Below are 24,044 nucleotides of genomic sequence, written 5' to 3'. Positions count from 1 at the left end.
AAAAGGGAAGAATCGATGTTTAGCGTTTCACAGAAACCCTTTCCTTAAAGTCCAGGTGAATATTTATTCATCTATTTTCTATCCATCCAACCAATCCCTCTTCCTGTAAAAGTCAAATATGACGCGTAAGCCAGCGCCAACCAATAGTATCACGACATCCAGTCATCATTGAATCTGGGCGGGGCGTGTGGGGCCACAGCGGCGCTGCCTTCTAATCCCGCCCACTTTGTAGCGGTTCAATCTAACACATAAGACTTTGACTCGGGGCGGGTGGGACGCTCCAACAGCTGTTACTTGAGAGCTTGACCTTTGACCTCTGAAACACCACAACTGTTAAACTCGAATAAAAATACTAACCCACTTTCTCTCCGAGCTCTGGTCCTGTAGTGGATCCTTCTCAGTGGGTTCCTCTCTTTGAGCAACACTTTGACGGAGAGTCAAGTTGCTTAGAGTAGAAAAATGCCTTTTACTAAAATAATATGATTTTATTTTCCACTTTCGCTGAGTTAAATCTTTTAACCACCATCGGTCCTGATATAATTACTAAATATTCATTCACTTTCAATTAGTAGAAACTACAATATAGAAGCCAGAGCTTTAGGTTGAAGGTCTAATAGAATGTGAGATTTGATGCTGTTATGGGCGTAGGATCAAAAGTTGTAGTTTCAATGTTTCTCCTCTGAACTCCGAGCACCTCACACACGTCTTTTGTGCAGTACAACACAGTTACAATGCCATAAATGATCAGAAACAAAAAAAAAAACAAGTATTATATTTTTTGTCAGGTGACTGTTGGTCTCAGTCCAATCAGTCATGGCTTCCTAGTTGCACTGAGGATCTTAGAATTTATTGCTTTTTACAGAATCTGATTAAAGCAAAGGGTTTATTCGGGGCGACATGTAGAATATAATGTTTCGGATGAAATATTAAGATTAGTTTTGGTTGCTGACGTAAGCGATCGTTGCACATGATGTGTTCAAGGACAGATGAAAATCAGACGATCGTGATCGGGTTTTGGGCTTTGGAGGGTTAAGGGTCCGAGTGTCTGTGTTCTGGCTACACACTTTATTATATACTAGACTTATTATAGGAGCTGAGGTTGAACTTCCAAAGGTTTACTGATGCTTAACACAGTCAATACATTCATATATTCTGCACAACCCAGCCATGCAAGTAGTGCAGTTACAGTGTAGTGCGGGGGGGGGTGGGTGGGAGGAGGGAAAGTGTTTCCCAGATATGATGCTGCTCTCTGTTTCACTTCTTAGATGGAACCTCAGATTTTAGTGCAGGGGCGTACAGGATGTTGAGCGGAGACAAGGTGCTCGCGATCAAAGGCGAGAGCGCGGAGCAGCGAGCGGCGTCTGGAGGTGGTTGAGGTCATTGTGTACAGAGGGTGGGTGGACACTGTGAGGACGTGTCACTGTGAGTGTCGCACAGCTGCTGCAGGAGAGACATTTCAAGACCGTTGCTGATGTTTCAGCTCACGTTGCATGCAAATGAAGGCTGCGTCTTTCATTTTTGGGACTCTGATGTGGAGAAGATGCAGGAACCCAAAAATGACAAACAGATTTAAAATGGATAAAAAGCCAAACTGGAGGGCCTGCTAGGCTAATTATATCTGCTGCATCCGCTCTATATCTGGCTCTAATCAAGCTGGACGAAAAGGGAAGTTTCTGAAAAACTCTGTGCATGCACCCCGTTGGCCAAAGACTGCGTATCTGTGCACAGAGACTGAACAAAAGACTCCCATCAGTCCCAGAGTGTGTGGCTGTGCAGCTGTCAGGCAGCCAGCCTCCCACAAGGCCTGGAATGACCTTTCAGAAAAGTGAAAATCAAAGAGAGGATTTGTATTCCCAGCTTTGGAATCAAATCTGTTTTTCTTTTTCAGGATCATTGGATACTTCTCACATGAACAACACCAAACTCTCCGAGGCCTCGCGCAGTCTTGTAGGAGTTGTGATTCACCAGCAAAATATGTATTTTGGTTAATTGATCTGATTCATTTCCCCTTCATAACCGCAACCATGAATCCATTATTTAATTTGACGCTTGGCCAGTTTATTGGCCAAATCATTCCAAACCTGAAGTTCTTTTTTGAGCCTAGATAGATGCAATAAGAGTGTCTCGCCTCCCATGTTTGATTTGCACGCGTGCATCATTTCCTGTCACTTCTTCTTCTGCTGGTGCTTTCTGGGCAGGAATGTCGGACGCCTTCAGTGGAAACTAGCGCATAGAGAGGCATTCAGAGGACCTGCAAACAAACCAGAGGAAGTCTGGCTTCGCGGTCCGTCGTCGTAGTCAAAGTTGACGCAGTAGTTCGACCGTGAAGTCTGAATATTAATCCGACATTTTTTTTGCTGTAAATTGAATGTGGATCAAATTCCTGCTTCCCCCTGAGCTGTTGCCAAACGGCGATGAGTCACCCGCAGTCTTGGCTTGTAACTGAAAAAAAAAATGAAAACAAGAAAACCAGAAGCTCAAAGTAGAGCGGGAAAGCAGTCATGTGTGCAGAGCGTGGATGCTGCTGTGCTCCTGTGGTGTCTGCTAATGTGTGTGTTCCACTTGATTCACTTCTGATCTGATGGCCGTTCATTCATTTGAACAGTGTAATTGGAAAAACCAGAAACGGATCACTTCTGCATCTCTGACTGTATTCATTTAGTCCAACTGTTCCATCTGTTTTCTACCAATTACAGACATGTACATTCTGTATTGTATTGTTCTCTCCTTCATTAATATTCAGCTCCGTTATGGTGTTAGCAGACCTATTAGCAGCACATAGCAACACAGTGTGGCGGTCAGTCTGAAATGAGGATAGTAATCATAGTCATATTTATAGTCCGCTGTATACTAAAAGGACTGTCACTCACTGTGACTGTCCTAGAATGCACTTCCAAAAGATGAGACATCCTACATAGTGAGGAGACGCATGCTTTTCGAGAGTTGGCCCGTCTAAAAACATTTCTTGTGTTACTGTATGTGTCCCATCACCACTGCTACTACCAGTAAAATCAGACTATAGAACACTCGGTTCATCTAGTCCATGTATGAAACCAGCCTGCTAAGAATAGGATCCCACTGCCAAGTAGAGTTCCTGTGAAGACGCTCTTTTTACAGCAGGAGTGGGTGTGGTGCCACCAAACTGCCAGTCAAGGCCTCGCCATAAATACAACATGGACTCTGTAAAAAAAGAGTTTCTCCCAAGATAGACTGCACGGAGACGATACTCGCAGGCATTTCTTATATGCTACGTGTTGTTGTATTCTTGAAGGCAGTGCGGTATTCATATGTGGCGAGCAGGAGTTGCAGAGGGACCGGAGCCGGTTGCAGACGGTTAATGTTTTTGTTTTTTTTCCCCTGACGGCAAATTCAGTAATAAATGGTGCGCCTTTGGAGGGAACGCTTCCACTTCCTGTTTGGTGTCCCTTCCTGTAGAGAACAGAGCAGATGTAGATGGTGTGATAGTGCCCATTATTTCAGTGAGTCATGGTAGTTGTGTTACATGTCGACAGGGACTCTGTGTGAGTCCCGCAAAACTGGAGGAGCCTGGGCTTCTTGTAATGTCTGCAGCTTATAGACCGGCAGCCTATAGAAGGAAACCTGCATTCTCTCTAATGTCCACCAGGGGGCGACTCCTCTGGTTGTATAGAAGTCTATGAGAAAGTGACTCTACTTCTCTCTTGATTTATCACCTCAGTAAACATTGAAAACATGAGTTTGTCTCAATCTCTAGTTTACAGTCTTCTTCAATACAGCATGATGTTCATTTAGTACATTATGGTCCATTTAGAGTCAAACAGACCATAAAGCGGGGGATGCTTTAGGGGCGGGGCTACCTTGTGATTGACAGGTGTCTACCACGGCGTTGTCCGATCCGGGAGTCGTCCGTGTTTTCGTTTTAAAACTTTGGCTGTACATAGCTCCACCCTCTCGTGTTACTCCTGGTTCCAAAATACCAAGATGGCGAAATCCTCAAGTGTATAAAAATGACGGACCCCCGTCCTGTAGATTTTGCTGACTGCACCACATTCCATTACTACATTATTCCAGCTACTTCCTGTCTCAGGTTCTATATAATATCCCCATGATGTTCCCATAAGGCCTTAAAGCTCCATATGTAGGAAGTGTCTCTTTATAATTGATTCCAATCTGAAATCAGGGTCCCCCTACCAGGGTTTGTTATCACATCTCACAGTTACCCTCAACAGAAGGAGTTGGAGTTAAAACCTTGTGTATATAAATATACAACTGGCAGAATGCACATCATAGATTCCACCTCTTGGTATCTTAGAGTCGTCTTCTAGTTCCTGCATGCGTTATTCCGTGCCTTGCTGCATGTGAACACCCAGAGCGACTGTTAATTGTGTTCTGGGCCGGTCTCCAGCATGCGGTGTCTTCTATCAGGCGGGGTGTGGCAGATAGAAGGTGAATGCTCTCTAGCGCTTGTGTTCGTCGCAGAATCCCATCGGTCCATGGCGCTGGAGACCAGCCGGTGAGAGCCGAGCCCCGAAGCTTGGTTCCTGTCCAGACTACAGTCGTGATTTAACATGCATGAGTGTCTGATGAAGCTGCAGCTCTTGAGAACTTCACAGCAAAGGAGAAGATGGTCAGACTGACGTTTGATCCCTCAGAGCCTCCAGAACCAGTCAACATTTAGGGAAATACCCAACCAGGAAGATTGGGCCACACAGTACGTCATTGAGGCGACACCATATGGAGACACCAGGACAGACGTCTGTTTGGTAGTGGTTCAGTCATGGGACGGACAACAATTGTAAAATAATGTTGATTTTGTTATAAATTTAAATGAGACGCTGTTTAAACGTCAAGAGTCATTAAAGAGCCAACAAGACCAATTCCAATCTCTACATCCGATGATTATAATAAAATATATATATATATATATATATATATATATATATATATATATATTATAACATTTTATTCTGGACTTATCAGAACACACAGATAAGTTTGAATGTATGGGTAGTCTGATTACATAGAAGTCTATGAGAAAATGACTCTACTTCTCACTTGATTAATTGCCTCAGTAAACATTGTAAACATGAGTTCATGGTCTTTTTCAAGAAGACCACCACTACCAGAGCCGTCTAAGTCCGTCAGTCCAAATATGGAAACTTTCGTTCACTGGTTGCAAAAAAAGCAAGATGGCGACGACCAAAACGCCGAACTCAAGGCTTCAAAACGGCAGTCCACAAATCAACGTCAACTTCTTATACACAGTCTGTGGTGTTGATTGAGAAATGAGTTCATTCATTCTATTTGTTGATTAATCTAGTTGAACAGATCTGTAAAACTGAGCACCACTTTAAATACTGTGCTTGGATGTTCTCATAAGTTTCTTGAAAATAAGTCATTCAGCATGTAAAAAGCATAAAGAACATGACTAATCAACGAAGGGAAGGTGATCTACAGGAGAATACATAATTGAAATTAGTATTTTGAATTGTCACTTGGCGCCTTTGTGTTGTCCTTTACATAAATAAAAATGTTTCCATCAGAAGTTGATGCATAAATATTCACCAGAATGCAGGAAATTAAGTGTTTGGACCCCCAATATTTATGTTACGCCGTAGATTCAGGCAGACAGCATGACACAAATAGTGTTTTTTGATCATTAAAGTATGTAAACATATTCTTGTATAAACCCCAAATATGAGTATAATTCACAATGGCTGCAAACCCACAGTGTGGAGGAAGACCTGCTTACGATACGGCCTCAGGAGGAATGTGCTCATCCATCACCGTCTGAGTGTTGAGAGGGGTTCATCCGGGTTTCTGAAGGGAAACTTGTTTATCTGCTAATGACGTTTGCTCTTTGATGCTCCTCGCTGACTGACGTCGGCTCTTTTCTTCCCCCTCAGAAGGAGGAGGAGGCCCGCGGTGGGAAGTTAGCTTTCAGCATGTGTTTCTGCTTTTCTCAGCCTTTTTTTTTTTCCATCCACGTTTTCAGCAACATCCTCACAAAAGGAGGGTCTGGAATGTTTTAATTGTTTATCATCAGGTAGTGTTTAGAGACGAGGGTTTCGGATGTCCGTTAAAGCTCCAGCCGCTCTCTCCTAAAGTATTCTCGGAGCAGGAAAGGCCCAGAGTGGCGAAGAGGAGACTGTTACTGATGATACTGATGATACTGATGGGTTAGTGCTGTTGAAACGGACAATCAGCTGAATTTACCACGTGAGCTACTGAGCTCATTCTTTTATCTGGATGTTTTTACACTGATGCAGAACTATCCCTGGATGTAGCAAACCCCACACAGTCCTAACCCTGAACCGAATCCCAACAGTGTTTGATCTTCAGTTATGTTCTCTAGAACCTGCAGCTACAGTGCTTTGATACAAGCATGCCTGCATTGTGTGTGTGTGGTCTCCCTTGAAGTTCCATAGTAGCTGCTTGTGTCACTCCATCAAACACTTCCTCTTACGTGCACTTGGCCACAGGCCAGACGTCTCTAAGCAGGCTTTTACTCTGACGGGTCGGGGAGGAAGGTCTGACCTAAATTTGAGCAGATTCACGATGATCACATTGAGTTGAGGTGTCTTTCCTTTGTTGTTTCAGCTCAACCTCGATGTAACATCAACGTATTGTCTTGGCAGTGGTGGCATTTTCCATTTAGCTCATTTTGATACTAGCTGAATGTAGGTCGCAGCAGCAGCAGCAAGGAAGGAGAGGTCATTACGTGGAGCAACAATGATGCCCACACATTAACAATCCACTGCTAATTGTGAACTATACACCCAGCTGAAGTAAGTGAGTCAGTAGATTAAACAAAAACATAGCCTGTAATGATGAACAATTACACCTTATTCACCACGCCCCAGTACAAATGTATCCACCAGCAGAGATGTGGGAATACCGTTTCCACCGCCGCAAAGATTCTCGCGTGATCTCGTGATTCTCGCGTGATCTTGCGAATCCAACTGCCTCGCGCAAGGTAATAGTTGTTGAGGAGGAGGAGGAGGAGGAGGAGGAGGAGGAGGAGGAGGAGGAGGAATTCCAACCAACCCAAGATTAGGAAGAACTTTGCTCACATGATTACCAGTTAGTTTATTTTGACAGTCAGCTTTTTGTAATGAAAGATGAGCAAACCCTGCAGGAGTCAGGAGTTTTATTCTTTCTGTTCACTGCTACACTGACTGAAGACAGGCCGGTATTTATCAGCACCTGTTGACCTTAACATGTGTAAAGGCCTTTCTTTGCATGTCAATGATTTTTTTATATTATTTTTTTACTTTCACACAGAATGCAAATATCACGTGGCAAATATGCAATGTCTTTTTTTTTTTTTTTTTTTTTTACAGAACAAGGTCAATACTTCGTACACTATAGTTCACAAAAACAAACAACAAAACAAATGCGGCAATCTTTATTGCCCCTGTCAACCTTGGCAAAGGAAGCACATCTTTTTGTTCTTACCTTTTCACAATAAAAGCCCTAGACATGGTGGGAGCATGTTCTCCATTAGGAATTATAACAAACGGGGTTAATTCTTTTCTCAGAGCGTACTTGACGAATCATGCGATCACTTGAGAGCTGGTCTCAAATGTTACTCCTACATTTAGAATTTCTTATTTTGAAGGGTAATCGGTGCGCAGCGTTTTTCAAGTAGATCTTTATTGTGGAGGGAACAGTTCCTCCCCTGCCCAGCTGGATCAGCTCCAGGCGTTTCGCAATAGCGCTGATGATGAAATGCCTGTTCCAGTGAAACTGTTATACCGAAGGAAAATGTCTTTAAGAGCCACAGTGAATCATAACCCTGGTGTGCCAAAACGTCCACCAGGCCTCTGGCTGTTTTTACATCACTCGGTTGGCAAAGAGGCTGACATCTCCTGGTGATGAAGGTTACCATGCTGTCTGGATCCAGGCTGGCTTCCATGCACAGATATCAAAGGGAATGTTTACTGAAGGCTTCATAGATCTACATTACATATCAAGATTTTAGTTTCTGTGTCAGGAATAATACATATTATCTGTAAATGTATGATTCTTATGCCTCACAGAATTTTAGAAATGATAAATCTGGTATTTTTCGAGCTACAGTGTACTTTAAAGGTTATATTTTGGTGTCCTTCAGAATTATAGGCAACATTTTGAACCAAAAATAATTCAACTTTACCGGAGTTGGATTCCCTGTAACAAACATGGAGGGGCAAAAAAAAAAGAGATTTAAAAGAACTTTCGGTAATTTAAGTGAGATTAGCTAGAGAGAGTGGACGACAGCTCCAGAGACGTGCTTTCAGTTAGCGGTTAGCTGTAGCAGCTCAAATACAGCCAGTCGGGGGTCACAGTGGGCTGCTGTGTTTGAGCTGCAGCTAACCGCTAACCGAAGGCGGAGGGACCGCAGGGTGCGCTAGCTCACTAATTCTTGTCTCATTTGTCTTGTCTTTATATTTGAGGGCAATCCAGAACTAACCTGGAAGTACATCGACCTAAATTTATTAAATTTGTTTTAATTTATGTATTTTTTTTTACATTGACCCTTTGAAGTTCTGCAGGACTGTGAGATCTTTCTTTATTTCCCCTCCACGTCCCTCCCGGGGCTCCGTAGTACAGCGAGCTGAGTGGGTGAACCTGAAGGTTCACTCTTCGTGCGTTTTCAGCTGGCATTCTTGGGGAAAATGACAAATTGCTAAGCGCCGTGGAAAAGACAGGTTGAGACAAAGTGCTGATAAATGGGCAGATCATTTACATGTTGTTTAAAGCAGGCTGATGAAATCTTCCAGTGAAGCAGTAAAGATTGGCTGCGCGCCAGGTGCAGACCAGGGTTGGAGTAGTTTCTTGGAAAAGAGTTCAAGGACCTTTTTGTTTTGCAGTAATGAAACGTCTTTAGACCACAAAGGAGACGTTGAGATTTCGTCAGATCCGAGAGCTCATTCCCATGTCTGTATACGACACACCAGCCTTTCTCTCTGTGGTGACAGCCTAAACAGGCTAACTTCAGGATGTTTTATGGTTTGAAGTGATGGTAGTGTGGTCATCTCCTTCCACTGGTTCCCTCAGGTCCTTGTGTGATTTATTGTTATGAATGATGTCCAGTCGTGGTCACAGCTGATGGCTTTTAGTGTTTGTCAGCTCATTTCTGGTCAGACCGCCTCATAAAACCTGCCAGTGCTGTTTAGTGACACGTCATGCTGTGTTAGTGGAATGAACTTTTAGATTTTCCCCTCATGACACTGTGTTTGTCTCTTTGAGCGTGTTTTATTGTAGGGCGGTGTAAACTCTTCATGGATGAAAACTGAATAAATGTGCTCTGGTCTCGACCAAGAACAGATCATCATCATCAGTGTGACGATAGGACTTTAGGTCGACCTTCTAGTCTGGATGAAACCTCGTACGTCTTCAACAGCAATGTACTGTTGAAGACGTATTTTAGACACCTGAAAACATTAATATCAGTTTAAATGTTTGCTATATTCTCAGAATATTGTCACCACTTTATCTTGCCTCTCTGACGGGGACCTGAAGCCGTCATCATGCTCTCTTCAAAGCCACCGGACTCCTTTTACCTTGCAGAAAACAGTAGTTGCTGGTACTGTTAGTTAGTTAGTGTTATTTTGTGACTTTGGTGCTTTAAAGGGTTAGTTCAGACTCACCAAAGTCACAATCACTGCTTTGAATTTATGACACGTTGTATGAACAGGTACTGAAGGAGCATGACCCCACCCTCTAGAAGTTATAACAAAAGCCTTTGTACACTTTTGTCTCGTAAAAGCTAATTAAAATGAGTAATGAATATAATAATACAACACGTCCTTCATCAATTCAGTGCACTTTATGCTGCTTCAGCCTTTCTTGGTTCGGTATGAGCAGTAGATGTTGGTGTCAAGGTAGATATTGCTGTATTACTTATTGATTCAGTTTTAGCATGTGACATTTCAGAGGCGTTATCATCACAGTCAAAAAGAACAAATCCTTCCAGCAATCTGACGTCCTCTAAAGGGGTCCGTGCGAAAAATGGGCAGATGACGACATTTACGTCACGCTGATCAAAGCGGAAGGGGAAAGTATGACTTGGCCTTTCCGATTATGATTACTGGCACTGTCTTATTCCAGGTTCTGTTGGCCTCTTGCTAAAATTGAGTGGAGCGGTCTTTAAAGGATTTGTGCAGAGAGAAGTGGTGTCTGAGGACCTCTTACCTACTTATTACTGAGTGGGAACGTTTCCTTGGAACTTCTCGGTCAATTAACGCTGGTGCTTTATTGGCCTGCAGTGCAAAAACAAAAACTAAAATGGCTGAGCAAGAATCGAGTGGCTGAGTAATCATGAGAACTACCAACACAGCTGAGTTGAGCTGGTGCAGGAAAAATACCCTCCTGATGCTCACTGTGCACAGCTTTGTTCCATCCAGTGACACGAGAACAGAAGGAGGCGTTCCACACGCACGTGTACACGCACAGCTTTGTGCCTCTCATACACTCACACAAACACACAGCAGAACTGTAGCCCTACTCGACACACAATGAGGTCTTTGAGAGACACTCCTCTGTTTGAGTACAATGCTCCAAGCAGCTGTGATCCCCTCTACAAATGGACAGCGCGCCAGAAAACACACACGTGTTTGTCTTTCTGTACTTGTGAGGACCATTGACAAAATGCACTCGCTAGCCCGTTACCTAAACCATCACATCTAAATGCCTAACCTCAACGCTTACCCGAACCGTAACCTAAACTTAAACATAACCGTAACGTTAAAACCAAGTCATGATCTTCAGACAGTCCTTTGAAATAGTGAGGACCTGCCAAAGTGTCCTCACAATGCAGGAATGCCATCACACACACACACACACACACACACACACACACACACACACACACACACACACACACACACACACACACACACACACACAGGAATTACACTCTAGTGACTTTAGAAGCAGAACATGTCTGTTATACTTTTAGTCCGCTATTACAGAATTGTTAGCACGTTCTCATGTCCTGTTTCCTTTTCTATTTCCATCCAAATGTCAGGCGGATTTTACCCAATCCTTCAAAATATAAGGGAAGAACTGCAGTGTAATTGTGTTTCCATCAGTGTTTCCATCAGTGTTTCCATTCGTTGGGTTGGCAAAAGTTTTGTAATTTGTTTTGGTACCACCTTGGTCAAGGTTCCAAGCGAGCTGAGCCGAAACTAGAAGGTGGAGTTAAAACACTGACTGGTCAGAGAGAATCGTCAGCAGCACGAAACGGCACATCCTGCACAAACTCGCCATTTTGAAATAGCCAAGCTACCGTCGATAGAGACTGCAAGTTCTTTTTATTCGCTTGACCCAGATTTAAAAAAATAAAAACAGCCTGCAAAACTACATTGTACAATTGACGAAGTGCAGATGTTCCTCTGATTGTTTGCCAATTAAATTATGCTAATTATCATAATTTCTTGCAGTAAAATAAATGACTTGACACTGGAGTCCTATTTACTACTTCAGCATTGTTTAATGCCGTGTTGCTTCTTATACATTCTGCACAGCACTTAACATTGAATTTACTTAACTTGCGTGATTTGAGCCCAAGATAATTAGAAACAGAGCGCTCCAACAAACTGAACAAACACGATGTCTACTTGTGTTAAACTTTGAGCTCATTGCTGGTCGACAACATGCTGCTCAAAGTTTCTCTTTGGCGTTTTATGGAAGTGGTTTTGTTGATGTGATGAAACCGCTAAATCCTGGTTGGTTTGTTTGGCTCATTCCATCCAGGCTTCTCACGATGAGCACCACTTTCCTAAACCACCTTCATGGTCTCTTTTACAGACGACGCGTCGGCAGACGGCAGCACCGACTTCCCAGACCGAGCTTCCGTGATGGAGGTGCGTCTGCAGGCGCAGGAAGATGAGATCACGCTGCTGAAATCCTCGCTGGCTGACGCCCTGCGCAGGATCCGCCTCCATGATCAGCTCTTACCATTACTGAAACAGCAGCTCATTGCAGGTGAGTGATCTTCAACGTGCTCACGGGGGGGTAGAACATCGCCCGGTGCTTTTCACACTTTACCAGGGGCGATGCATGTTAAATTGTATAAATGGGGATAACGGTACACACTCTGAGACCTTCTCTGTTTGAGGGAATTGCACTTAGTGTGCACTCTGTTGTTCACATACAAAGTGATGGTTGTAGTTGTGTGAAGACTTAAAGAAGAGAGCTTGAGAGAGAGAAGTAAATAACCTGCCTACACCTGACCCTTCACTACGTAAAGTAGTAAAGTTTAGTGAAATGTCAAAAAATAAACCCTCTCCTATATGGTGCACACTGTAAATCTCTGACCGCTGTTCATGAAAACAACTGGACATACCGAGTGCGCCAGTCAATCAAGAGACGTCGCTCAAATAATAATCAACTTTTGTCCCACCCAGTGAACCCAGGTGCTGCTCGAGTGCTGAACCCTGTGTGCTGCTCTGATGGTTGCACGGGCAGCAAAAGACTTTCCTCCAGCTCAGCCGTTGATGGGATCCGCCACCCTGCTACCAGGTACTGGACCAACACGCTAAGGGCTCAGAAAACCAGCATGGATGATGAGTGGTCATCATTTATTTCACTTGTTACTACATCAGAGGCATGCTAGTCCGTTCAGAAGCCTGCTTGTGTTCATATGATGTGTAATTTGTATGACTCTACCGTGTTGACCTCGACCTTTGAACTATCTCTAGCCAACTGTCAGACAGCATTGTGACCAATGCCAATGGCCACATAGGAAGCCTAGTGTCCATGGCGCCGAGACCCAGACCAGCAACCCTGGACAGATCAACCCAGACAGAGCCCATCCTCCCAGGGCAGGACACTGGGCAGGACAGGGTCCCTCTACCCAGGCGTGTCCAGAGTCTGCAACTGGAGGACGCCCTCCCTCCGGGGCAGTCTTTGGTTGAGGGGACATTGGCAAAGCTCCACCGCGTCCCTGGCTTGGAAGAGGAGGATGAGGAGGAAGATGAAGAAGAAGGAGGAGGGGAGCAGGAAAAGGAGCTGAGTTGGACGTCGTCGGTGGAGGAGCCCATTCAGCCCACCACGATCAGATGCCTCCAGAGGGAGGACTTCCGGGATGGGAGCTGCTCCCCAGAGGAGCTGGGCTCCGCCCCGGCCTCGGTCAGAACCTCAGACTCCAACCTCAGCTCCCGCTCCGGCCCCCTGCCCCCCATCCAGGAAGGAGACAAGAAACTGCTGTGGGTGATCTCGCCACCCTCACCACCGCCGTCTCCTTAATCATCTTCTCGCTCTCTCTCTCGAGATTGATCGCATGGCTTTTAAGGACTAATCAAAAAATGTCTTGATTCTGACTGCAAACCCCAGTTGCGCTGCAAACCCCCTTGAGAGGCGATCAGGTTGCCAGGGTGTGATTATGGTGTGTTAGAGCAGGAAGCCCGATCGGGGACGACATGTTCTGTTGTCATGTTCGCTCCGGCTTCCGTGTGCTTTCTTCTCCATGTGTTTGAGCAGGGGGCGAGGGAAACAATAAGCCTTAGTGGAACACAATGAGTGACATATCCAAGATTAGCTTCACGGCACACAAATTGGAACCCAATGGAAAGTCTGCTGTGAGGGTAATTGAACACAGCATACTGAACAAAAGGGGCTAGGGTTACCGCATGTATACACTTAGACTGATCGAGAAGGGTCAGGGGGTTTGCTCGATTTGTACAGATGTAACATTTCAAGGATAGAAAATATTTTGAAATGGCGTATCCGTCCAAACAGCATACATCAGAGTTAATACCCGTCAAAAGAACCTCCGGAGTGGTTCTCCAGGTTACAACTTCACTGTAGCCACAGAGAATTAAGGTTGATGGTTCTGTAAGACGATGCAGATGTGAAGAGTTGACACAGTGCCACTAAGGATCTGCCATTCAACTGGGTTTTGCAGAAACACACAAACTGCCTGAAATCCTGATTGTTTTTAATGCAGCTCTGCTCTTTTTTTAATCACACTTTTTAACTTTGTCTTCCTCAAACGAATCAAGGATCTCTTGCATGCTGTTATTTGATCTCAAACGACTGCCTTTGAAGCGATGACAAAGCACAGTGCCAGAGCACTGCTGCTTTGTGTGTGTAATGTGCATGCATGTGTTCTTTTGTCCGACTTCCTTGTTGTGGCTTGGAAATGGGTTTCATTAGTGATGGGTAACATGTGCTCTAGTCCCTCCGCTCAGCTCTGCCACGATGCCCCTCTGAGGTACTCGGAAAGTCAGCTTACTACACCTACATTCAACTTCACTTCAGATTAGTAGTGGAGAGATTTGGGAGGAGGGGCTGAGTTTCACTTCCTCGATCCGTGGCCAGTGACGTAGATAGACACCAAAGATTTGTTTTAGTCCCACAACACTTCCTCTAGTCATGCTGCCGATACAATGGCATGTCATCAGGAAACGGGGTGTGTCGCAAGAAATCCTCAGAGACAATAAGAGATTAATTATGGTTCAGAACAGTTTGTTTGTGGGTAATCATGTTCCTTTGTCTTGACCCTCACCAATCCTTTCTTCTACAAGTTGCCTGCTTATAATTGGGAGTTTGGGTGATTACCGATAATTAGTTATAAGCCAGTAGTTAAAGGGTTATTCCAGTTTATTGCAACTAGGTCCAGTATTCATGGTACACTTCTATCAGTAATGATGACATTGAACTCCCCAAGTTCTTTTTATGAGATCAGGGAGCAGGAAGTAATTTATAAAAAGAAGATTGACGGGGCAGGAAACATGATCAGACAGATTGTAAACAAACCTCCGTGTTAGCCAAACTTGTTTGAAAGAGAAAGAAAGGGAAACAAGAGCCACGATTCCCGAACTACAATTATCAGAATATTATCAGACCTACTTCCTGCTCTAGATGACCTTTTGGCTTATTTACGACCTGTTCCTCTTTTCGTTACTAATGCGTTTGTCTGCTCTAAAGTCGGCCTGTAGTAACCTAAGCTCATTTCCAAGGCCAAGAGTTTGCATCTCATTAGCTAATGGCACCCTGTGGAGTTCCAGGTGAGTTCAGGGTAACGTTAGCTGCTCTGTCCTGCTGTGTTATGGATTTGGGGAAGTTTACCCAGATAAATGACTACGTGTTTGCCAACACATTAGCCTGTTCACTTTTTTGCCATGGACCTGTTAGTCTTCTCTAGTGTTTAAACTAACTTCAGGAGTTAAAGTTAATTAGCTAACTAGCTATAGCTAAAGTTGCTTTCTAACAAAAGATGAACCACTACAAGCAGAGCCAATGAAATGGTATGCACCTCCAGTCTCCTAATTAGGCCCGAACAAATGTAGTTATATTTTCTTTTTGCTAACATTAGATCTTTAGACAGCTGACAGCCAGATTTAGCATTACCAAAAGTATTTGGCCTGGGCGTTCGCGAACGTTAGTTCACATTAGCTCGAAATCTTGACACAGTTTGGCTTACGCTAGACTAGCAACGTCACCAGGCCGACTGTTTAGCAGCAACAGAGAGAAGAGATATCTATGTTGCCAGATCTCACAAAAGTGTGTTGCTGAGACAGAGAAAGGTTTCAAAACAAAGTCAAAGTACATCGTCTGTCTAAAAAAAAATGATATGGGGCTTGTGAAAAATGGGTCCAATATTTACTTCTCTGACTAAATAGCAAAATAATTGGTCATAATCTGTGTTCAAGTTCACTTCTCCCATTGGAGTTAACGGACTCAAGACCTGCCACTAGTCCCCTAAAGAGGCGGGGGCAGTGGCGTAACCCAAATGACCGGAAATGTGCCGTCTACTTTCTTAACCGTCTCTGCTGTAGTTGATCAAATCTGTCTACTACAATTGCAATTTTATCCAGCAACATCAACAGTTGCCAGCTCGAAATAGGATGCTGAAATCAACCAATTTCCAATGGTAAATCTGCCACCATTATCATTGTAAACTGCTAAACTGGAAAAGCTTTACAGGCGTAGCAACAGTAACAAATGGAGGCAGGGCTTTATTGAGAAAGGTCTACAATGCTATTATTACAGAGAGTAATGGTGGCCAAAACAAAAAATAGGTTGTATTAAACCAGATTTACCCTTTTGGAAGGTTGGGAATGAAGTCAATTCCAAACATAGCAAACACAAACATGCATGTTTCTGTGTGTACGTACTATTTATACATGCGCAATATCCATAAACTACCATTTTTTGCATGCATGATTAGTGGGGTAATTGCATGCATCTGCGTGGGATTTAGCGTCGCAGAGTGTTTACCGCTGGAAACTGAAGCAGATTTCTGTCCTGGTGTTCCAGGGTTCGTAGGAACAGCGAGAAACTGGGGAACCCGGAGAGGCAGAGGAAACGTCTGGACAAGAAGGCGGCGTCCTCGGCCAACCTCCTCACCCGCTCCCCCAGCCTGGAGAAGTGAGCCACGCTGCCGTCACTCACAGCTGTCACCACACAGCTGTCACCACACAGTCACACAGCTCACTATTTCCTATGGCTGCTTCAGCCTCACATATATCTCATGAAAGAGACACTTGCTGGAACACTGATGGCCCCTATGAATAATAATAAAATTCCATTCCCATGAAAGCGACTGAGCTAAGCTGTGATCTTCTTGAAATGATGTCATATTTTTAGTCTCATAAAGTTGTTTTCTGTCTCCACAGCCGAGCAAAGGAGCTGGTCGCCGGTGCAGGTGATGTAGCTTTTTTTTTTTTTTTTTGTCATGCCTTTCATCCTGAAACTGAGACCACAATCACTGTGTTTACCACTTTATCCAAATGGCCAAGGGTTTCAGTTTGCCATATACACAAGGTATTTAACACGGAATCTTGAAGACTAGAAGGAAAACAAGATTTTTGGCAACTCGCATACCGCAGTGTGCAGGGATGAACCTGAGTCAGAATGCAGTGATTAGAGGCCCTGAAAACACATGTCTCGATTTCCTAATACGCATTTCCAAGTTTTGGTTATTTCAGATAAGAGATTTTATTATTTAGCATTTTTGATTGCATACAGCTTACGGTTCTTTTTTGCTTGTGTGTAGAGCTGTAGGATGTCCCACCAGATTGGCTGGTATTCTTCCCAACCGACCTTCCTGCTAAGTCCCATCCCTCAAAGGCAGACTAGCCAATCATAGCGTAGCATCAGACATCCCCGACCAGGGTCCGACAACTGTCCGGCTCTGCTCCATAGACTCCCATTCATTTTCAGGCTGGTTTGGTGGATTTGGTGCTAATCATGGTTAAACTTGTTATAGTGACACTAGTGAATGAGATTTACGTTTCTAGAACATAATGTTTCTACGTAAATACCTGTGGAGCTAACATTAGCGGAGTATGTTAGCTCATCACTTCTATGCTACGCTAACTACTGAAGGTAAACTACACATGCTGCTGTTGCTTTTTAATGATTGTAACAGTGAATACAGACTTACCTGGAACAGTGTTGTTCCTTTACTTCATTGTCTTCTGTCTGGATCTCCAGGAGATGTGGTGGTTCTCTTTTACGCCGTGGTCTGTAGCTTTAGCGTCTATCTTTATCTTTTTAACCTGTTTTCACTGCTCACTCACTTTGACATCCTGAATTTATCCTTCAAAGGCATATTGCAAACCCAAAAATGTGATAATATTTATGCAGGAAGTACAGTTAGTGACAGTGTGGGCTCCAGGGTAACTCTGACATCTTGACGGAGTAGCAGCCGGGGGCGAGACTTAGCCAAAGGTTAATCGGGCTGCTTTAGGCTTCTTTTTGAGCCATGTTAACTGTGATGAGAAGGTATGCAAGGTATTATAATGTAACTAATCATAATTAGTGTGTTAACAAGTCCCTTATGATCCCAGTCATGATGAGGTTTTTGCAGTCTCTTAGTCATCTGTTTGCACATCTGGCTGAAGAAACCTGTAAAAGCCTTTCCGGTTGTGTAGTAGTCAGTCAAACAAAGAATATAATGCTAAGCAGCATAATGTGGTCCACATGCTGTGAAAGTGAAAGGTTTGACGGCGGTGAACTGTATTGTCGCGCTCATTCTCCGCTATTAGAAGATATGGAGGAGACAAAGACACACCTGGACACAGACAATCATAAACATAGACACTACCGGACTTGTGTAAACAAAGAGCTGAACAGCCAGATAGGACAGGGTGTTTGCATGGAAACAGGGCCCTTTGATTGACAGGCGACCTTTTATGTGGAGTTCAATGCAAAGGCAGCACAGCAAGATGTTCCCTCCCAATGAATGCTGCCTGTAGTGTAACAGAAGTATAATCCTGAGAGCAACAAATATAGACACACTGCAAAGACTTCGTTATAATCAGGGACTTTTGGACTCAGTGTTGGCAAGGCCAGAGTTGAACGATACTTCTGTACTTGTGCCCAAGCAGCTTCTCACTGGTTCACACATGTAGCTATTTGTGCAAAAATGAGTGCATTTCCCAACCGACCGCACTTGTGGTTAGCGTAGCTTTTTTTATGAGCGTTGGCCTTCAGTCTGGTTATGGTTAGTCCTGTTTTTAATCCTCATTCCTGCAGTACAGAGTGCCAGAGGACACTCACTCCCTCACGTTGTTTGTGAAAGTCGAGCAAAAGAAGAATTCTCTTAGTTTGATGCCAGTGGGAAATTTGGCAGAAAGCGTTGAGAGAGATTGTTACCGATTTTCATAACTTTGAACAAAGGTAGAATAGCCATTTCCCTCACTTCCAGTCTTTATTTAAGGCTATTTTATGCTAAGTTGGGCTTTTTTTAGTCAAAGTGGATCCTGTGGTAGCGGTTATTAAGATTTTTGTTTTTAACATCTTCAAAAAAATATGCAGAAATAAAAGTTGTTATATTACGTATATATTCCCCAAAATACCTACCTAAATAACAAGAATTATTCCAATATTCCTATTCCTAAAGTAGTCAATTAAAGTACATTTTGTTCTATGAAAAATTCAGTACATCTGTGCTACCAATTGATGCGTTACGTGTTGGAATGCTCTTCCAATAGAGTGATGACATAAGTGTAGTAGTAACTAATGACTAAGGACACATTTAAAGGCTCAACAGGACATTTCAACCTCCTTTGTTGATGTGAGTTCTTGTGAAGCCAAGCTCAGCGCGGCCAGTTTGGGACCGTGGGCGCTGCCTGGAATCACATCCACTGTGGTTAGCCGAGCTGCCGCACCGCTCCAGCCCACCTGGCGGAATGATGGTTGGTCAGCTTCGCAGAGGAGGTCGCCAAAAAAACATTTTGTTCAAGTCTTCCCCTGGTCTCTCTCTCTCTCTCTCTCTCTCTCTCTCTCTCTCTTTCTCCACAGCTCTTGTTTGATTGAGCACACTTGTGCTTGGCATGAGTCTAGCGTTTGTGGAGAGTGGCAGGAATTTAGGGGGGCATAGAGCAATTGTCTCTGGAGAACTATTTTTGGAAGCCCTTAGATGTAAGTGAGAAAAGGCAATTAATGTTCTCAGTCTAATCTTAATAGTTTTTTTTCTCCTGTGTTTATGACTTATGAACAGGTTTAATACTGGTAATGTTGTAATACTGGGCAACAACAGGCAGAAGTGCACCACTTCCCCATCTTAATGGGACTAAAAGCATTCCTGTTTTATTTGTCTCCATGCTCTCTAAACTCCAGATACATAAACTGCGTGTTATATATAAATAAGTGTATATTAAAACTCATCGTAAAGAAAACATAAAAAATGGACTTCAGCCTTGTGTGGCCAAGATGAGTATTACAACAACAATCTCATACACCTGGCAAAACCTTTTTTTTTCTCCCAACTTTTTTACAGATGAAAGAAGTGAAGGAACTGAAGGAAAGACTATTCTGTCAGAACCTTTATTATTTAATTGTAAAAAGTAATATCCTTTTCACATGGAAGCCTCATTTGTGATACTATTCTCCAAACAGGGTCTTGTGACTTTACTCTCATATGAACTGTAATCAGTGTTGTTAACTAGTGCTCTTATCAGCCTTTTATTGAATCGACGGGTGAAACAGGAAGGAGTTTTTCTTCTTTTCTTGCCCTGTTTTGATTTATGTCTTCCTGTTCCCTCCTCACTGACTTTTGCCAGAATGAGCTTCCTGTTCTCGGTAAGTCCCTTCTCAAGGTGTCTCTCTGGCCTCTGACCAGTTACCACCAGACAGACAGACAGATATTTAAAGACCCTGAGTCTGGGCAGTCACATTTCAGTGCCTTGCTGCTTGTCTCCCCCCCCCCCCCCCCCAGTCTCATAAAATAACACAACCATTGCCAAGGGAAGAGAGCCATGTTAGAATTCCCCGAAATAAATGGAAAATAGAACCCAGCTTGAAATTCAAAGCTCATAGATCTGTCCCGTAAAAGTATGGGAATAGATCCTACGGGATGCTGGTGTTGAACGTAGGTCAGCTGTGACTGGAATCAGCTGTGACTTAAAGCTCAGAGGATCTAGGTGTTTCTGTGTGTGGCTAACCTCATGCTTTCATTCTCACACAGGATCCCCCGGATCCAGAAGAGGAACCTACAGCCAAGGTAGACCTGCTACTATGTCCCTTTATGTCTGTAGCTCTCTTTATGCAGAGCATCAACAAAGCAGGCTGCACTTCTCCAGCAATAACCCATTCACTGTGGCACCGGTTTGCTGCTGTTATCAGCTGATGAGTATAACCATGCTGAATACTGGATCAGGTGGACAGAAAAGAATTATAAAGGGGTGATAATGCTGCTTTGTGTTGTTTGCTAACACGTTAACTGATACAACTTTATAAGGTGAGATACACTCGGTTATAAGACAGCATTAGTTTTAGCTACCTAATAAACTGACATGTCAATTAAGGCAGTTTAAAGGAACAGTGCGTAGGATTTAGCAGGATTTATTGAAGAAATTGATGATAATATCAATAATAAAGTGGTTTTATTAGTGTTCTTGCGGCCGAAATGATTACAACAACACACACACACACAAAATGTGAACCTGTTTTCACAGATAAAAAAGGGAACTTAGGAACTTAGACCATTCTGGTAAAACCCCCTGTTCTTAAGCCATATAAACACAGGAGAGAAATCAATTTTAGATCAGACGTAGAAAATGAATCAACAGAATCTTTTTTTCTCACTTGGGAAAAGCTGACTTGATCTTTGCGCAACTGGCGAGTGCACACAAGTTCTGAGACCCCGCAAGTCTTTTATATTTGGAAAAACTGAGTTACTGAAGTACAATTCTTTTTTTATGTTGAGTGGATACACATATTGTAAATTCAAAACAACAGTATTTAAATAATAAAGGCTCTCTCTGCAGCTTCAGACAGAAGTTGATAATTTACAATGTCCACTAAATGGTAGTGAGAGGAAGTGGGAATAGGATACGGGTGGAATAAACACTAAACCTTTGTCTGCCTCTCTGTGTATCGCCGCTACATTCCCGGTCCTCTGCTGTGTTTGTCTTCCAGAACAGTCGATCAAAATGTTCATCCGAGGCCGGCCCATAACCATGTACATCCCCTCTAACATCCAGAACTATGAAGACCTGAAGATGGAGCCGCCCTCTGAGAGACTGGAGTTGGACTGGGTGTATCCTTCAGCCTCTTGTTTATGTTCACCAGGGTTCTGTTACATTTAGACAGCGCTGATATCACTGTGAGCTCGTTTCCTGGATTAAAGCCAAACTGTCAGTATTTGAAAGAATCTCTCTAATTGTCCCGTGTCTGTGAGAGCAGATTAACTGTTTGCTGTGACGCTGTGGGAGACATTTTTTTAAAAGGGACAGTTCGTATAACCTCAAATGTTCACATGTAGTTGATAATGACCTAGTTTTCATTGTTGGGTGAACTGGACCAATGATTAACGTGAATGTCACCTTGACTCTGCCGTGCCAGCTATGGTTACCGGGGCCGGGACTGCCGGGCCAACCTGTACTTCCTTCCTACGGGCGAGGCGGTGTTCTTCATCGCCTGTGTGGTCGTGCTTTACCACATCAACAACCGCACACAACGCCACTATCACAAACACACCGATTGCGTCCGCTGGTCAGTGGTAGACAGATTTTATCGTCCGCAAATCAAATGAAACACACTCATGTACTTCTACGTGAAGAGCTGGACTAGATGCGTTTAGCCTAAAGACTGGGAACAGCTTGGATCGGCGTTATTTATACGCCCACCGTGAGATCACCTTGTTTTACTCTATCGTATCGATTCAGTTTTGGACACCTGAGAACATGTGGTGTGTTGAAAAGCTTTGGACATACAGGCATACGTGAATTCTATTAAAGCCTATTTAAATCATTACAGACCACTAGAACCTGTCGCAACACTTTAATTAAAGTCCATCTAACTCTGTTAAGAGGTATCAACACACCTGTGCGCCACGGGCAAATAAAGAGTTATTTTCTGCCCTAAACTCACCCAGGTCTTCATGTGGCTGCTGGAGGCGGGTGCAGTATTTTGTGTACCAGAGATTTGGGAGGAAATCAGCCCGCTGGCAGGTCACCACTTGTCTCTGAACCACTTTAAGAACAAAAGAAGCGATGTCTGATCCAATGTCTCTTTTGACAGCTTAGATAAAAAGGAAACGGGTTCACATCAGGTCTCAGAGGCAGGGAACTTTCCTACAGCCTGATGTCTGGCATCATGCAAATATCATTTACTCAGCCTTCAGTGGAGTGTATGGAAATCCAACGGCTGTTTCCCCAACAGATCACACCGAGTCCCAGCTCCAAACTGCCAAGCTCTCAACGTGAAGCCATGAACATGAGCAACCTGACCAAATAATGACATGATTAAAGCATTAACACGCATGCACTCTAAACTGCTCTCTGACCAACCATCTATCATATATCATATTTATTTTCATATTTATACAGTATGAGTGTTTTGGACAAATTCATGATAAGTGCTAGAGATGCCAATTTTTACTAGTGCACATAAAATATATATTTTCACCAACTTTTGGGGCCCAAAAGCCAAGGGAACACGGGGAAAATGGATCCAATTTCTGACTTGGATGCCTCGCAAGTTCCATGATTCTGGCATGAATATGTGGGAATCAGAATAGATGTGTGCTTCTTTTATTTATATATATATATAGATATAGATATAGATATAGATATAGAGAGAGAGAGAGAGAGAGAGAGAGAGAGAGAGAGAGAGAGAGAGAGAGAGAGAGAGAGAGAGAGAGAGAGAGAGAGAGAGAGAGAGAGAGAGAGAGAGAGAGAGAGAAATAAAAGCAATGGGGGGTAGTGTAAAATACAAGAGTTGTTAAAGTTGACTTACAACTAGTCCAGCTGCACCAGTCTCCTCCAGGCTTTTATAGTGGAGCATTTAGGTGCTAAAGAGACCAATGTTTTCCTCAGAAGTTGGTGGAGACCAAAACCAGAGCTAGAAAGAGACATGCATTCTTCAGGTGGACTCTGAATGCTAATGTTGTCTCTGTGTCTGCTGGATGTATAACATCTATGTTGCGACTGGACAATATATGCGAGTAGAGTTTTGTCCAAAAGCCGCTTATATTTATAACACTTTTTGTTCTTCCTGCAGTCTTACCCTCCATCCTGACAAGGTGCGCGTGGCGTCTGGCCAGACAGCAGGGGTGGACAAAGACGGCAAGGTAAGTACTGCTGTGATACCAGTCTGACTACATGCACTTTATTCATGTGTCTATATACCGTATTTCTGTACACTTACAGCATTAATGCAGTAAAAATAAATACAAATCTGTTGAATTTTGGCTCCAAATAACAAGTAGCTCTAACTGTTGAACATAGATGATAGTAAAGTGTGTGTGTGTGTGTGTGTGTGTGTGTGTGTGTGTGTGTGTGTGTGTGTGTGTGTGTGTGTGTGTGTGTGTGCTCATTAGCCCCTGCACCCATGTGTTCATATTTGGGACTCCACCACCCTGGTCACCCTGCAGCAGATCGGCCTGGGAAGCTTCCAGAGGGGAGTGGGCTCCGTTGCGTTTTCCTTTGCTGTGAGTAGATTTCTAATGTTCCACACTGTAGCTTCTCAAATAGTTATTTCTAAATAATTAATTTCTACCGCAGTGAGAGCCGTGCCTTTATTTGAAACGGGCTGATATTTCACCCGGTCATCGAGCTAATAGCTGTCTTCATTCATTCAGTTTGATGTACATTTCCACAGCACTGAACTAATCGGTACAA

General features: G+C 43.5%; 1 protein-coding gene across 2 annotated transcripts in view; it reads left to right on the top strand.

Moving 5' to 3' along the window:
- eml3 (EMAP like 3) overlaps positions 1–24,044 on the top strand; it is a 37,342-nt gene that overhangs the window by 3,697 nt on the left and 9,601 nt on the right. Inside the window, exons 3-12 of one of the 2 annotated variants that reach the window (XM_068713666.1) lie at positions 11,776–11,952; positions 12,375–12,489; positions 12,669–13,175; positions 16,231–16,341; positions 16,590–16,618; positions 20,387–20,422; positions 21,340–21,460; positions 21,766–21,915; positions 23,425–23,494; positions 23,744–23,854. In XM_068713666.1, the coding sequence (XP_068569767.1) occupies positions 11,776–11,952; positions 12,375–12,489; positions 12,669–13,175; positions 16,231–16,341; positions 16,590–16,618; positions 20,387–20,422; positions 21,340–21,460; positions 21,766–21,915; positions 23,425–23,494; positions 23,744–23,854 (1,427 nt within the window). The remainder of the gene's footprint in view (positions 1–11,775; positions 11,953–12,374; positions 12,490–12,668; positions 13,176–16,230; positions 16,342–16,589; positions 16,619–20,386; positions 20,423–21,339; positions 21,461–21,765; positions 21,916–23,424; positions 23,495–23,743; positions 23,855–24,044) is intronic. The other variant, XM_068713667.1, reaches the window with a different exon arrangement.

This window comes from Cebidichthys violaceus, unplaced genomic scaffold, assembly GCF_023349555.1.
Source record: "Cebidichthys violaceus isolate CVI_PGR_0920_01 unplaced genomic scaffold, fCebVio1.0.p SCAF_19, whole genome shotgun sequence".
NCBI lineage: Eukaryota > Metazoa > Chordata > Actinopteri > Perciformes > Stichaeidae > Cebidichthys > Cebidichthys violaceus.
The sequence above is the reverse complement of the archived record's forward strand: the minus strand, read 5'-3'. Positions and strand labels throughout refer to the sequence as shown.